The sequence below is a fragment of the Lithobates pipiens genome, unplaced genomic scaffold, assembly GCF_037356315.1.
Source record: "Lithobates pipiens isolate NorthernLeopardFrog02 unplaced genomic scaffold, aLitPip1_a1.2 Scaffold_35, whole genome shotgun sequence".
Classification (NCBI taxonomy): Eukaryota; Metazoa; Chordata; class Amphibia; order Anura; family Ranidae; genus Lithobates; species Lithobates pipiens.
Window position 1 is genome coordinate 9,942,428 of NW_027507811.1, and position 13,206 is coordinate 9,955,633.

Here is a 13,206-nt window from a genome sequence, read left to right on the forward strand (position 1 = left end):
AGAGAGGAGGAAAGTGTTGCTATGACGACTCAGGCAACTCACACTCACTTCTTACAGAACTCATTTCAAAGTCCCGCTGTAGAATCGGCTTTTTATTAACACAATCGGCCGATGCCGATTATTTAAAAAACGGCAAATATCGGCCGATATATCGGCCGGCCGATATATCGGTCGACCTCTAATTTTTTTTATCAGCCTTCAGACTCTTTCACGTATCGAAGTGAAAATTCTAGAATTTATGAAAAGTTTGACCAAACGTCAATCCCCCCCCCAAAAAAATATTTCCCTGTAAAGGTAAATTCTTACTTCTCTGAACGGAGCTCCGATGCCGGCCAAAGTCTTCTTCAGAAACCAACATGACTGGGGAGTGGCGATCTCCTGGTCCTCCACAGAGCTCTGTGATTCCTCTCGTTGATCTCTATGGTATAGGGACAGAGTATTGGGGTTGAGATCATGAGGCTTAAAGCCACGGAGCCGCTGGAGGAGAGGGGAGCAGGACATCAACACTCCAGGAGTTGTTGGTTTCTGAAGAAGACTTCATCCAGTATTTGGTCTTCATCAGAATGGATATAGCAAAAAAGACAGAGCACACTGGTCTTCAGGAAAAATGTCCAGGAGTGCTGACTGTAGCCAATCACTTACCTATCCAAGTAACCAACAAACCATAAGCTTTGCTTGTCTCAGGGGTAGAGCGACCACGAGTGACGGTACATGGCAGATACAAAAAGCTAGCTTTCATTCTAATAATGGCTGCACAATATTAAATCTATAATCATAATAATAGAAAATGACCCCACCAAGAAGATGATGGAGCTGCTGACAGGAGAGGTGAGGAGGATTCTGGGAATTGTGGGACATTATCCAGTAACAGACAAGGGATGTGTCTGGATGGTGACTGTATCATTGTGTGTGTCAGGTTCCTATAAGGTGTCAGGATGTCACTGTCTATTTCTCCATGGAGGAGTGGGAGTATTTAGAAGGACACGAGGATCTCTACAAGGACGTCATGATGGACATCCAAGAAAATCGCAACTACACACAACACGATCAGGTAGACGATTAAAATTATTGTTGTTTCTAACTTTTATACACGTGTATGTGTTACAATGAATCTTGTGTATTATATATTCAGAAAAGAAACGTCGTAGATAAAAATGTTGGTGTTGAGGGTGAGGAATATGGTGTGATTGAAGGACTTTTAGATGGACACAAGGATACGATGGCGCCGCCTAATAACAGGAACCCACCAGAGAGATGTCCCCGTCCTCTGTATTCCCGGGATTCCACACAGGAAGATCACACCATCCCCCACCATCATCCGGTAGATGAGGAACAATTATTAGTAATTATGATTTATACACATGCAGTGGTCGGAACTATCAGGGTTGCAGTAGTCACACTTGCGATTGGGCCCTGGTGTTCTGTCGCTACTGGCATCTCCCCCTGCACCTCTGGCTGTCAGTTTAGTATGCAGTGGGGGGAGGTGGGAGGGGGCAGCTCTATGGTGGCTGTGGGATCTCCCTGGGGCTTGTAGTTCTCTTTCCGGGTGTATACAGAGGAGATGGGAGGGGCCTCTGAACTGGGCATGTATCGGCTTCACTGTTCAGTGTACAAGGGAGTTGCTCTGCTTCTACACTCTGGCCAATACATGCCCGAGTCAGAGGCCCCTCCCCTCTCCGCTGTATACACTCGGGAAGAGAACTACTAGCCCCAGGGAGATCCCGCAGCCACCATAGAGCTGCCGGTAGCTCCCTCCCACCTGTGACCATGGGGTAAAAGGGGGGGGTACAGATATGTGCTGCGGGTTGGAGGTGCACAGTGGAGATCAGCGAGGTACACAGGAACCTCTGGAAGAGGGGGGGGCTGTCTAGGGACCCTAATGTAAGGGGGGGCTGTCTGGAGACCCTGATGTAAGGGGGGAAGCTCTCTGGGGACCCTGATGTAAGAGGGAGGCTCTCCGGGGACGCTGATTTAAGAAGAGGCTCTCTGGGGACCCTGATGTAAGAAGAGGCTCTCTGGGAACCCTGATGTAATTGGGGGGGCTCTCTGGGGACCCTGATGTAAGAAGAGGCTCTCTGGGGACCCTGATGTAAGAAGAGGCTCTCTGGGGACCCTGATGTAAGAAGAGGCTCTCTGGGGACCCTGATGTAATTGGGGGGCTCTCTGGGGACCCTGATGTAAGGAGGAGGCTTCCTGTGGACCCTGATGTAAGGGGGGAAGCTTTCTGGGAACCCTGATGTAAGGAGGAAGCTCTCTGGGGACCCTGATGTAAGGAGGAAGCTCTCTTGGGACCCTGATGTAAGGAGGAGGCTCTCTTGGGACCCTGATGTAAGGAGGAAGCTCTCTGGGGACCCTGATGAAAGGGGGAGGCTCTCTTGGGACCCTGATGTAAGGAGGAGGCTCTCTTGGGACCCTGATGTAAGGAGGAGGCTCTCTGGGGACCCTGATGAAAGGGGGAGGCTCTCTTGGGACCCTGATGTAATTGGGGGGCTCTCTGGGGACCCTGATGTAAGAAGAGGCTCTCTGGGGACCCTGATGTAAGAAGAGGCTCTCTGGGGACCCTGATGTAAGAAGAGGCTCTCTGGGAACCCTGATGTAATTGGGGGGCTCTCTGGGGACCCTGGTGTAAGGAGGAGGCTTCCTGTGGACCCTGATGTAAGGGGGAAGCTTTCTGGGAACCCTGATGTAAGGAGGAAGCTCTCTGGGGACCCTGATGTAAGGAGGAAGCTCTCTTGGGACCCTGATGTAAGGTGGAAGCTCTCTTGGGACCCTGATGTAAGGAGGAGGCTCTCTTGGGACCCTGATGTAAGGAGGAAGCTCTCTGGGGACCCTAATGAAAGGGGGAGGCTCTCTTGGGACCCTGATGTAAGGGGGGAGGCTTTCTGGGGACCCTGATGTAAGGGGGAGGCTCTCTGGGGACCCTGATGTAGAGGGGAATCTCATTGGGGACCCTGATGTAAGGGGGAGGCTCTCTGGGGACTCTAATGTAAGGGTGGCTCTCTGGGGACCCTGATGTAAGGGGGAGGCTCTCTGGGGACCCTGATGTAAGGGGAGGCTCTCTGAGGACCATGATGTAAGTGGGGATCCGCACTCCGATATTTTATATACATATATATATATAATTATATTATATACATGTGAATGCCCGCCCAAGCATATGACTTTCTTTACTTCGCTGCTATGGGCTTTAACCCCAGATCTTTTGTAGACCTAGCAATGGCGCTGGTGGGGGGCCCCTTCATGGTTTCTTGCACCGGGGGCCCTGAAGCTTCTAGTTACGCCTCTGTACATAAGTATGTTTGTTACACTAAATGTTTTATTGTTTATCCAGAATGGAAGCCTCGAAGATTATGATATTGTTCCTAAAGAAGAGTATAAAGAGGAGGGTGAGGAGTATGGAGTGATGGAGGAGCTTTCAGAAGAACCCAACCATATGATGGAGCCACCAAATACCAGGAACCCACCAGAGAGATGTCCCCATCCTCTGTATTCCCGGGATTCCACACAGGAAGATCACAACTACGCAAGGCCTTATCAGGTAGATGATGAATGATATTTGTAGAATGTTGTAGAATGTTGAAGAATCCAGACCACCGTGTGCTTGGAAATGTCCTCCGAGTCTATTGAGCCCATACCATTCTGATAATCTATGCAAAGAAGCTGATTAACATATGACACACCCCTCATTAGGACTAGCCAAACCCACTTCTCTAAGGCTGGCCATAGATGATATTGTTTTCTTTCCTTCTACAACTGGTGGAGGGAAAGAAAATCACTCACACGGTCCGTATTGATGGTGGAACGCCTCCCGCTGTGCTATTGTATTCTGCCACCGGGGGGGGCGCCGAAGCATTCCCGGCAGAACCAAACAAGATACGAACCATGTATGCCCAGCTTAGCCCTCTGGATTATTGTGGTCTCCCCAGGACGTTGTGTTCTGTCAGTCTCTTTTGGTGAATGTGGTGATCTTTTCTCCCTGCCCCAGGGGACCAAACGCTTCAACATTGCCCCGGTGTTCCCTTACTCAGGGTTTTAATCTGGTTCTCCAGAATAGGTGATCTTCTCTTTGTGGGTGGATCTTGTCTTTTTTTTTCTCTGGTGACCCCGATGTAAGGGGGAGGCTCTCTGTGGACCCCGATGTAAGGGGGAGGCTCTCTGTGGACCCCGATGTAAAGGGGAGTCTCTCTGACCCCGATGTAATTGGGGGGCTCTCTGGGGACTCTGATGTAAGGAGGAGGCTCCCTGGGCACCCTGATGTAAGGAGGAGGCTCTATTGGGACCCTGATGTAAGAGGGAGGCTCTCTGGGGACCCTGATGTAAGGGAAGGCTCTCTGGTGACCCTGATGTAATTGGGGGGCTCTCTGGGGACCCTGATGTAAGGGGGGAAGCTCTCTGTGGACCCTGATGTAAGGGGGGAAGCTCTCTGTGGACCCTGATGTAAGGGGGAGTCTCTCTGGTGACCCTGATGTAAGGGGGGAAGCTCTCTGTGGACCCTGATGTAAGGGGGAGTCTCTCTGGGGACCCTGATGTAAGGGGGGGTCTCTCTGGGGACCCTGATGTAAGGGGGGAAGCTCTCTGGGGACCCTGATGTAAGGGGGGAAGCTCTCTGGGGACCCTGATGTAAGGAGGAGGCTCTTGGGACCCCGATGTAGGGGGGAGGCTCTCTGGGGACCCCGATGTAAGGGGTAGGCTCTCTGTGGACCCCGATGTAAAGGGGAGTCTCTCTGACCCCGATGTAATTGGGGGGCTCTCTGGGGACTCTGATGTAAGGAGGAGGCTCTATCGGGACACTGATGTAAGGGGAAGTCTCTCTGGGGACCCTGATGTAATTGGGGGGGCTCTCTGGGGACCCTGATGTAATTGGGGGGGCTCTCTGGGGACCCTGATGTAGGGGGAGTTTCTTTGGGGACCCCGATGTAGGGGGAGTTTCTTTGGGGACCCTGATGTAAGGGGAGGCTCTCTGGGGGACCCTGATGTAAGGGGAGGCTCTCTGGGGGCCCTGATGTAAGGGGAGGCTCTCTGGGGGCTTGTCTTTTTTTTTTTTTGTCAATTTCCTGAGAACTGAGTAGGTCTGGAGGTGTTCTTGGGATCTGATCACCTGGAGATAGGACCTCCTTCTGTGGCTGATCTACAGCCTCCTAAGGAAGAGTCTCCAAATCCCTTCATCCGGTGTGCCTATAAATCAAGCCAATGTTCTTTAGAGGTGTCCCCAAGGTTCCTGTCCCTCGTTTCAGGACTATGGGTGCTTCACTGGAGGGGTCAAGATATTCTTAGAATCAGGTTCTACACTAAGGTTGGGCACCTGCTCTCCTGGGGACTTCTCCCTGTGTTTGTTATCTGTTGACTACGTTATGTTGTTGGTCTCTTTCTCTGGAAGTTCTACTGGTTTTGGTGGGTTTTTGGTTTCGTAGTCTCACGCCGGTTGAGGCTCGGCGTTCCTTTAGGTGGAGTCATCCCTCTTCTTTGATCTTTTTTGTCCATGTCGGAGTGTATGCAGGTAGTAGCTGCTCCAATCTCATGGGATTTCAGTATCCAATAAGACTGCTGTCCTCCTTCAAGATGGCTGTCTGTAGCCCATAGCTGGGGACAAATAGTCCTCAATAGGCTCCTGCTAGCCTGAACAAAAAGCACAGTGCCACCTTCAGGTTGGAGGATATACAGCAGCCTCTACCTAGCCTACACTCAGACATGGACAGAAAAGATCACTGCCGAGAGGGATGACTCCACCTGAAGGAACACCGAGCCTCAACCGGCGTGAGACTACGAAACCAAAAACCCACCAAATCCTTCAACCTGAAGGTGGCACTATATGCTTTTTCTTCAGGCTGGCAGGAGCCCGTAGGAGAGGAATACTTGTTTCCAGCTATGGGCTACAGGCAGCCATGTTGAGGAGGAGAGCAGTCTTATTGGATAGTCAAATGCCATGAGATCAGAGCAGTCCTATTGGATACTGAAATCCCATGAGATCGGAGCAGTCCTATTGGATACTGAAATCCCATGAGATCGGAGCAGTCCTATTGGATACTGAAATCCCATGAGATCGGAGCAGTCCTATTGGACACTGAAATCCCATGAGATCGGAGCAGTCCTATTGGATACTGAAATCCCATGAGATCGGAGCAGTCCTATTGGATACTGAAATCCCATGAGATCGGAGCAGTCCTATTGGATACTGAAATCCCATGAGATCGGAGCAGTCCTATTGGATACTGAAATCCCATGAGATCGGAGCAGTCCTATTGGATACTGAAATCCCATGAGATCGGAGCAGTCCTATTGGATACTGAAATCCCATGAGATTGGAGCAGCCATCTTGATTTTGAATTTCAAAAAGATTGTGATTGTACATCTTTCGGGGGTTTCTGTAGTGTGGGAGTAAGGTTGATTCTCTGTGGCCTTCCATTGGTCATTGGTAGCGCCCCCTGTCTTTCAGGACGCTTTGTCTCATTCAGATTTGGGGATTATTCTTCCTGATAGTTCTCAGGCACTTTTGGTCCTACCACTCCCTCTTGTCCACCCCTCAGCGGGGCTGCTTGTGGATATCTCAACTGCCAGTAGGTGGCAGTATAACCTGACTTTTTTTTTTTTAATACGGGAAGTATGGAAACCTTTTTATTTTGCTGCCATTCTGTTGGTTTAGGGTGAAGATCTGATTATCGTGAAAGTTGAGGGTGAAGTAGAAGAGACGTATGTGAGGGATGATCGGCGATATATGGAGGAGGCTGGAATGACGAGGACATTCATAGAGGAGGACACTCCTACAGAGATCAGCACAGGTGACCCATCATATATTCTCCTCTTATCTCTGCTCTGTTACTGCTCACTGATTGGTCCAGAGTAGGGCGGGAGCTGAGTGATATCAGGGAAATAATGGGTTGATGACGGTCCCCTCCCTGTACTGATACCCTATTTGTGGTTCAGCTGGCAGTATTAGGTTGTGGGTCACTCCTAGTTACAGTAGCACAGATATGATAACACAGATTGAGCCTTTCTTAGGTTGGTTCCTCTTCTTCCAGCCGACTTATAGCTAAATGTTCCCATAAGACTTCATCACCGGTCTTGTTGGGATTTAAAACCAAGGCTATAGAAGCCTAGGTCTATGGTAAAGGGTCTACAAACCTGAACTTTGACCATCAGAGATCACATGACCCAGTGCCTAGGCTTGTGGTTGTGTAAAGAGCATGGACCTCCCAGCCCCCCATTGGTTCCTGCTCTTCTGACAAGGCTGTGTAAATGTAGAAGTGATCTGGGAGGAGGACCAAAGGACTGAAGAGGGGGGAAAAGTCCCGGCTGGTTGGGACCTCCACAGAGAACATCTCCTCACTCATATCTACCTGATCCAGATGGGATCTTGATGGAAGTGAACTAACCCTCTCATATCTATTGATGATGTTTTTATATTTTTCCAGGACACGCCATGGAGAAACCCTCAAAGGATCGTCTCACTTTATCTCCAGGTTGTAAAATGGAAGATGAGGACATCACAGGAGATTGTGGAGGAGAAAAGACAATGATCTCCACTATGGATGGTGGACTTCACAGTGTGGATAGACCATGGACTCCCTCCGACTCTGAGCAACCTCGTACTGTGGGGGACGGGGTCGGGATTCACCAGGAGAAGACATTTTCCTGTCCCGAGTGCGGGGAAAGTTTTAGCTCTGGTTTAGCTCTTTTTATACATCAGGGGTCTCACAAGCCGAGGGAACTTCATTCCTGTTCCGAGTGCGGGAAATGTTTTCTATATAAAGCAAAACTGGTCAGACATCAGAGAACTCACACGGGCGAGAAGCCGTATCCCTGCCCCGAGTGCGGGAAACGTTATGCACATAACTCGCAACTTGTTTTACATCAAAAATTTCATAAGGGCGAGGAGCCATATTCCTGCCCCGAGTGCGGGAAATGTTTTTTAACCAAACCAGGACTTGTGGTACATCAAAGACATCACACAGGGGAGAAGCCGTATGCTTGTTCCGAGTGCGGGAAATGCTTTATAATGAAATCGTCACTCGTTGCGCATCAGAGACATCACACGGGGGAGAAGCCGTTTTCCTGCCCCGAGTGCGGGAAATGTTTTTCAAGCAAATCCACACTTGTTATACATCAGAGGTCTCACACGGGGGAGAAGCCGTTTTCCTGCCTCGAGTGCGGGAAATGTTTTTCAACTAAGTTCACGCTGCTTATGCATCAGAGGGTGCACACAAACGAGAGGCCGTACGTCTGCCCCGAGTGCGGGAAACGTTTTTCACAAATGAGCAGTCTTTATGGCCATCAGAAGATTCACACGGGGGAGAAGCCATATTGCTGTCCTGGGTGTGGGAAAGGTTTTTCACGGAAGTCCGATGCTGATAAACATCAGATGGGTCATACGAAGAAAGGGGCGTTTCCCTGTTCTGGGTGCGGGAAATGTTATGTACAGAAATCAGTCCTTGTCAAACACCAAAGATCTCACACCAGGGAGAAGCCGTACTCCTGCCCTGAGTGCGGGAAATGTTATGTACAGAAATCAGTCCTTGTCAAACACCAAAGATCTCACACCAGGGAGAATCCGTACTCTTGCCCTGAGTGCGGGAAATGTTTCTCACAGAAGTCTTCCCTTACCAGACATCGGAGAACACACACAACCCTCTAGTAGTATTAGTTTCCTGAGTGCGGGAAATGTCTTCTGTATGAATCACAATTTGCTGTACCTCTTATTTTCTGTTATAAAACATATCCAATAAAAATGTCGGGCGGTACGAAAACCCCCATATTGGAAAGTAAACACCCCGATGTGACTTCATTATTTTTTTGACATAATGTTTGGGAAAACACGAAGGTGATGAGGGGGGGTCAAACACGGAGTTTGGCAACGGAGCGCTAAATCCGTTATTGTATGCAGGGATGGTGCAAGGATTTTTTGCTCCTAAAGTGGGACATTTGCTAGTTTCTCCTCCTCCGTTCCCCCAGCTCTGCTGATCCTCTGGTTTTTCGATCCTCCTCCCTCAATTTTTGCTATATTGCTTCCACGTGTGACATTGCTAGTTTCTCCAGCTCCAGTCCCCCAACTCTGCTGATCCTCTACTCTCACCTGCCGCTATATATTGCTCCCACTCTGCTCACCACATGTGACATTGCTAGTTTCTCCTGATTTCGTCCCCCAGCTCTGCTGATCCTCTGGTTTGCTGATCCTCTTTTCTCACCTCCTGCTATATTGCTCCCACATTGCTCACCCCATATGACATTGCTAGTTTCTCTTGCTCCGGTCCCCCAGCTCTGCTGATCCTCTGGTTTTTTGATCCCCCTCTCTCACCTCCTGCTATATTGCTCACCTCATGTGACATTGCTAGTTTCTCCTGCTCCGGCCCCCCAGCTCTGCTGATCCTCCTCTCTCACGTTCTGCTATATTGCTCACCCTATGTGACGTTGCTAGTTTCTCCTGCTCCGATCCCCCAGCTCTGCTGATCCTCCTCTCTCACTTTCTGCTATATTGCTCCCACGCTGATCACCACATGTGACATTGCTAATTTCTCCTTATTTCCTCTCCCAGCTCTGCTGATTCTCTGGTTTGCAGATCCTCATCTCTCACCTCCCGCTATATTGCTCCTATGCTGCTCACCACCTGTGACATTGCTAGTGTTTCCTGCTCTGGTCCCCCAGCTCTGCTGATCCTACTCTCTCACCTCTTGCTATATTGCTCACCACATGTGACATTGCTAGTTTTTCCTGCTCTGGTTCCCCAGCTCTGCTGATCCTACTCTCTCACCTCTTGCTATATTCCTCCCACATTGCTCACCCCATGTGACATTGCTGGTTTCTCCTGCTCTGGTCCCCCAGCTCTGCTGATCCTCCTCTCTCACTTCCTGCTATATTGCTCCCTTGCTGCTCACCACGTGTGACATCTGCTAGATTCTCCTGCTCCGGTCCCCCAGCTCTGCTGATCCTCCTCTTTCACCTCCTGCTATATTGCGCCCACGCTGATCACCACATGTGACATGGCTAATTTCTCCTTATTTCATCTCCCAGCTCTGCTGACCCTCTGATTTGCTGATCCTCCTCTCTCACCTCCCGCTATATTGCTCCCATGCTGCTCACCACATGTGATATTGCTAGTTTTTCCTGCTCTGTTCCCCCAGCTCTGCTGATCCTTTGGTTTGCTGATCCTACTCTCTCACCTCCTGCTATATTGCTCTCACATTACTCACCCCATGTGACATTGCTAGTTTCTCCTGCTCCATTCCCACAGCACTGCTGATCCTCCTCTCTCACTTCCAGCTATATTGCTCCCTTGCTGCTCACCACGTGTGACATCTGCTAGATTCTCCTGCTCTGGTCCCCCAGCTCTGCTGATCTTCCTCTTTCACCTCCTGCTATATTGCTCCCACGCTGATCACCACATGTGGCATTGCGTTTCTCCTGCTCCAGTTCCCCAGCTCCGCTGATCCTTTGGTTTGCCGATCCTCCTCTCTCACCTCCCACTATATTGCTCCCGTGCTGCTCCCCACGTGTGACATCTGATAGTTTCTCTTGCTCCAGTCCCTGAGCTCTGTTGATCCTTCTCTCGCCTCCTGCTATATTGCTCTTACGCTGCTCACCACATTTGACATTGCTAGTTTCTCCTGATTTCATCCCCCAGCTCTGCTGATCCTCATCTCTCACCTCCTGCTATATTGCTTCCACACTGCTCACCACATATAACATTGCTAGTTTCTGCTGATCCTGGAGCAATATAGTGGGAGGTGAGAAAGGAGGATCTGCAAACCAGAGGATCAGGATCAACAGAACTGGGGAACCGGAGTACGAGAAACTAGCAATGCCGCATGATCAGCATGGGAGCAATATAGCAGGAGGTGAGAGATGGGGATCAGCAAACCAGAGGATCAGCAGAAACTAGCAATGTTATATGTGGTGAGCAGTGTGGGAGCAATATAGCAGGAGGTGAGAGATGAGGATCAGCAAATCAGAGGATCAACAGAGCTGGGGGATGAAATCAGGAGAAACTAGCAATGCCAAATGTGGTGAGCAGCGTAAGAGCAATATAGCAGGAGGCGAGAGAAGAATCAGCAGAGCTCGGGACTGGAGCAGGAGAAACTAGCAATGTCACACGTGGGAAGCAGCATGGGAGCAATATAGCAGAAAGTGAGGGAGGAGGATTGAAAAATCAGAGGATCAGCAGAGCTGGGGGACCGGAGCAGGAGAAACTAGTAATGTTACATGTGGGGGGCAGCGTGGGAGCAATATAGCAGGAGGTGAAAGAGGAGGATCAGCAGAGTTGGGGGATGAAATCAGGAGAAACTAGCAATGTCAAATGTGGTCAGCAGCGTAAGAGCAATATAGCAGGAGGCGAGAGCAGGAGCAACAGAGCTCGGGGACTGGAGCAGGAGAAACTATCAGATGTCACACGTGGGGAGCAGCACAGGAACAATATAGTGGGAGGTGAGAGAGGAGGATCGGCAAACCAAAGGATCGTCAGAGCTGGGGGACCGGAGCAGGAGAAACTAGCAATGTCACATGTGGTAAGCAGCGTGAGAGCAATATAGTAGGAGGTGAAAGAGGAGGATCAGCAGAGCTGGGGGACTGGAGCTGGAGAAACTAGCAATGTCACACGTGGGGAGAAGCATGGGAGCAATATAGCAGAAAGTGAGGGAGGAGGATCGAAAAACCAGAGGATCAGCAGGGCTGGGAGACCGGAGCAGGAGAAACTAGTAATGTTACATGTGGTGAGCAGCGTGGGAGCAATATTGCAGGAGGTGAGAGAGGAGGATCGGCAAACCAAAGGATCAGTGGAGCTGGGGAACTGGAGCAGGAGAAACGCAATGCCACATGTGGTGATCAGCGTGGGAGCAATATAGCAGGAGGTGAAAGAGGAGGATCAGCAGAGCTGGGGGACTGGAGCTGGAGAAACTAGCAATGTCACATGTGGTGATCAGCGTGGGAGCAATATAGCAGGAGGTGAAAGAGGAGGATCAGCAGAGTTGGGGGACTGGAGCTGGAGAAACTAGCAATGTCACACGTGGGGAGCAGCATGGGAGCAATATAGCAGAAAGTGAGGGAGGAGGATCGAAAAACCAGAGGATCAGCAGGGCTGGGGGACCGGAGCAGGAAAAACTAGTAATGTTACATGTGGTGAGCAGCTTGTGAGCAATATAGCAGGAGGTGAGAGAAGGATCAGCAGAGTTAGGGGACTGGAGCTGGAGAAACTAGCAATGTCACATGTGGTGATCAGCGTGGGAGCAATATAGCAGGAGGTGAAAGAGGAGGATCAGCAGAGTTGGGGGACTGGAGCTGGAGAAACTAGCAATGTCACATGTGGGGAGCAGCATGGGAGCAATATAGCAGAAAGTGAGGGAGGAGGATTGAAAAACCAGAGGATCAGCAGAGCTGGGGGTTCGGAGCAGCAGAAACTAGTAATGTTACATGTGGTGAGCAGCATGGGAGCAATATAGCAGGAGGTGAGAGAGGAGGATCGGCAAACCAAAGGATCAGCGGAGCTGGGGAACTGGAGCAGGAGAAACGCAATGCCACATGTGGTGATCAGCGTGGGAGCAATATAGCAGGAGGTGAAAGAGGAGGATCAGCAGAGCTGGGGGACTGGAGCTGGAGAAAATAGCAATGTCACATGTGGTGATCAGCGTGGGAGCAATATAGCAGGAGGTGAAAGAGGAGGATCAGCAGAGTTGGGGGACTGGAGCTGGAGAAACTAGCAATGTCACACGTGGGGAGCAGCATGGGAGCAATATAGCAGAAAGTGAGGGAGGAGGATCGAAAAACCAGAGGATCAGCAGGGCTGGGGGACCGGAGCAGGAGAAACTAGTAATGTTACATGTGGTGAGCAGCGTGGGAGCAATATTGCAGGAGGTGAGAGAGGAGGATCATCAAACCAGAGGATCAGCAGAGCTGGGGGATGAAATCAGGAGAAACTAGCAACGCCACATGTGGTGATCAGCGTGGGAGCAATATAGAAGAAGGTGAGAGAAGGATCAGCAGAGCTCGGGGACTGGAGCAGGAGAAACTAGAAGATGTCACACGTGGGGAGCAGCACGGGAGCAATATAGTGGGAGATGAGAAAGGAGGATCGGCAAACCAGAGGATCAGGATCAACAGAGCTGGGGAACCGGAGCACGAGAAACTAGCAATGCCGCATGATCAGCATGGGAGCAATATACCGGGCGGTGAACCTAAAAAATAACTAGCTACTTAGCGGCACCAGTGACACTAATGCAGCGATCA

At 50.3% G+C, this 13,206-nt stretch overlaps 1 protein-coding gene across 1 annotated transcript in view; it reads left to right on the forward strand.

Moving 5' to 3' along the window:
* LOC143955476 (uncharacterized) overlaps positions 1 to 13,206 on the forward strand; it is a 65,473-nt gene that overhangs the window by 23,061 nt on the left and 29,206 nt on the right. Inside the window, 4 exon segments of the mRNA XM_077465517.1 lie at positions 3,332 to 3,386; positions 5,378 to 5,391; positions 7,397 to 8,255; positions 8,424 to 8,604. Of these exon segments, the coding sequence (XP_077321643.1) occupies positions 3,332 to 3,386; positions 5,378 to 5,391; positions 7,397 to 8,255; positions 8,424 to 8,604 (1,109 nt within the window).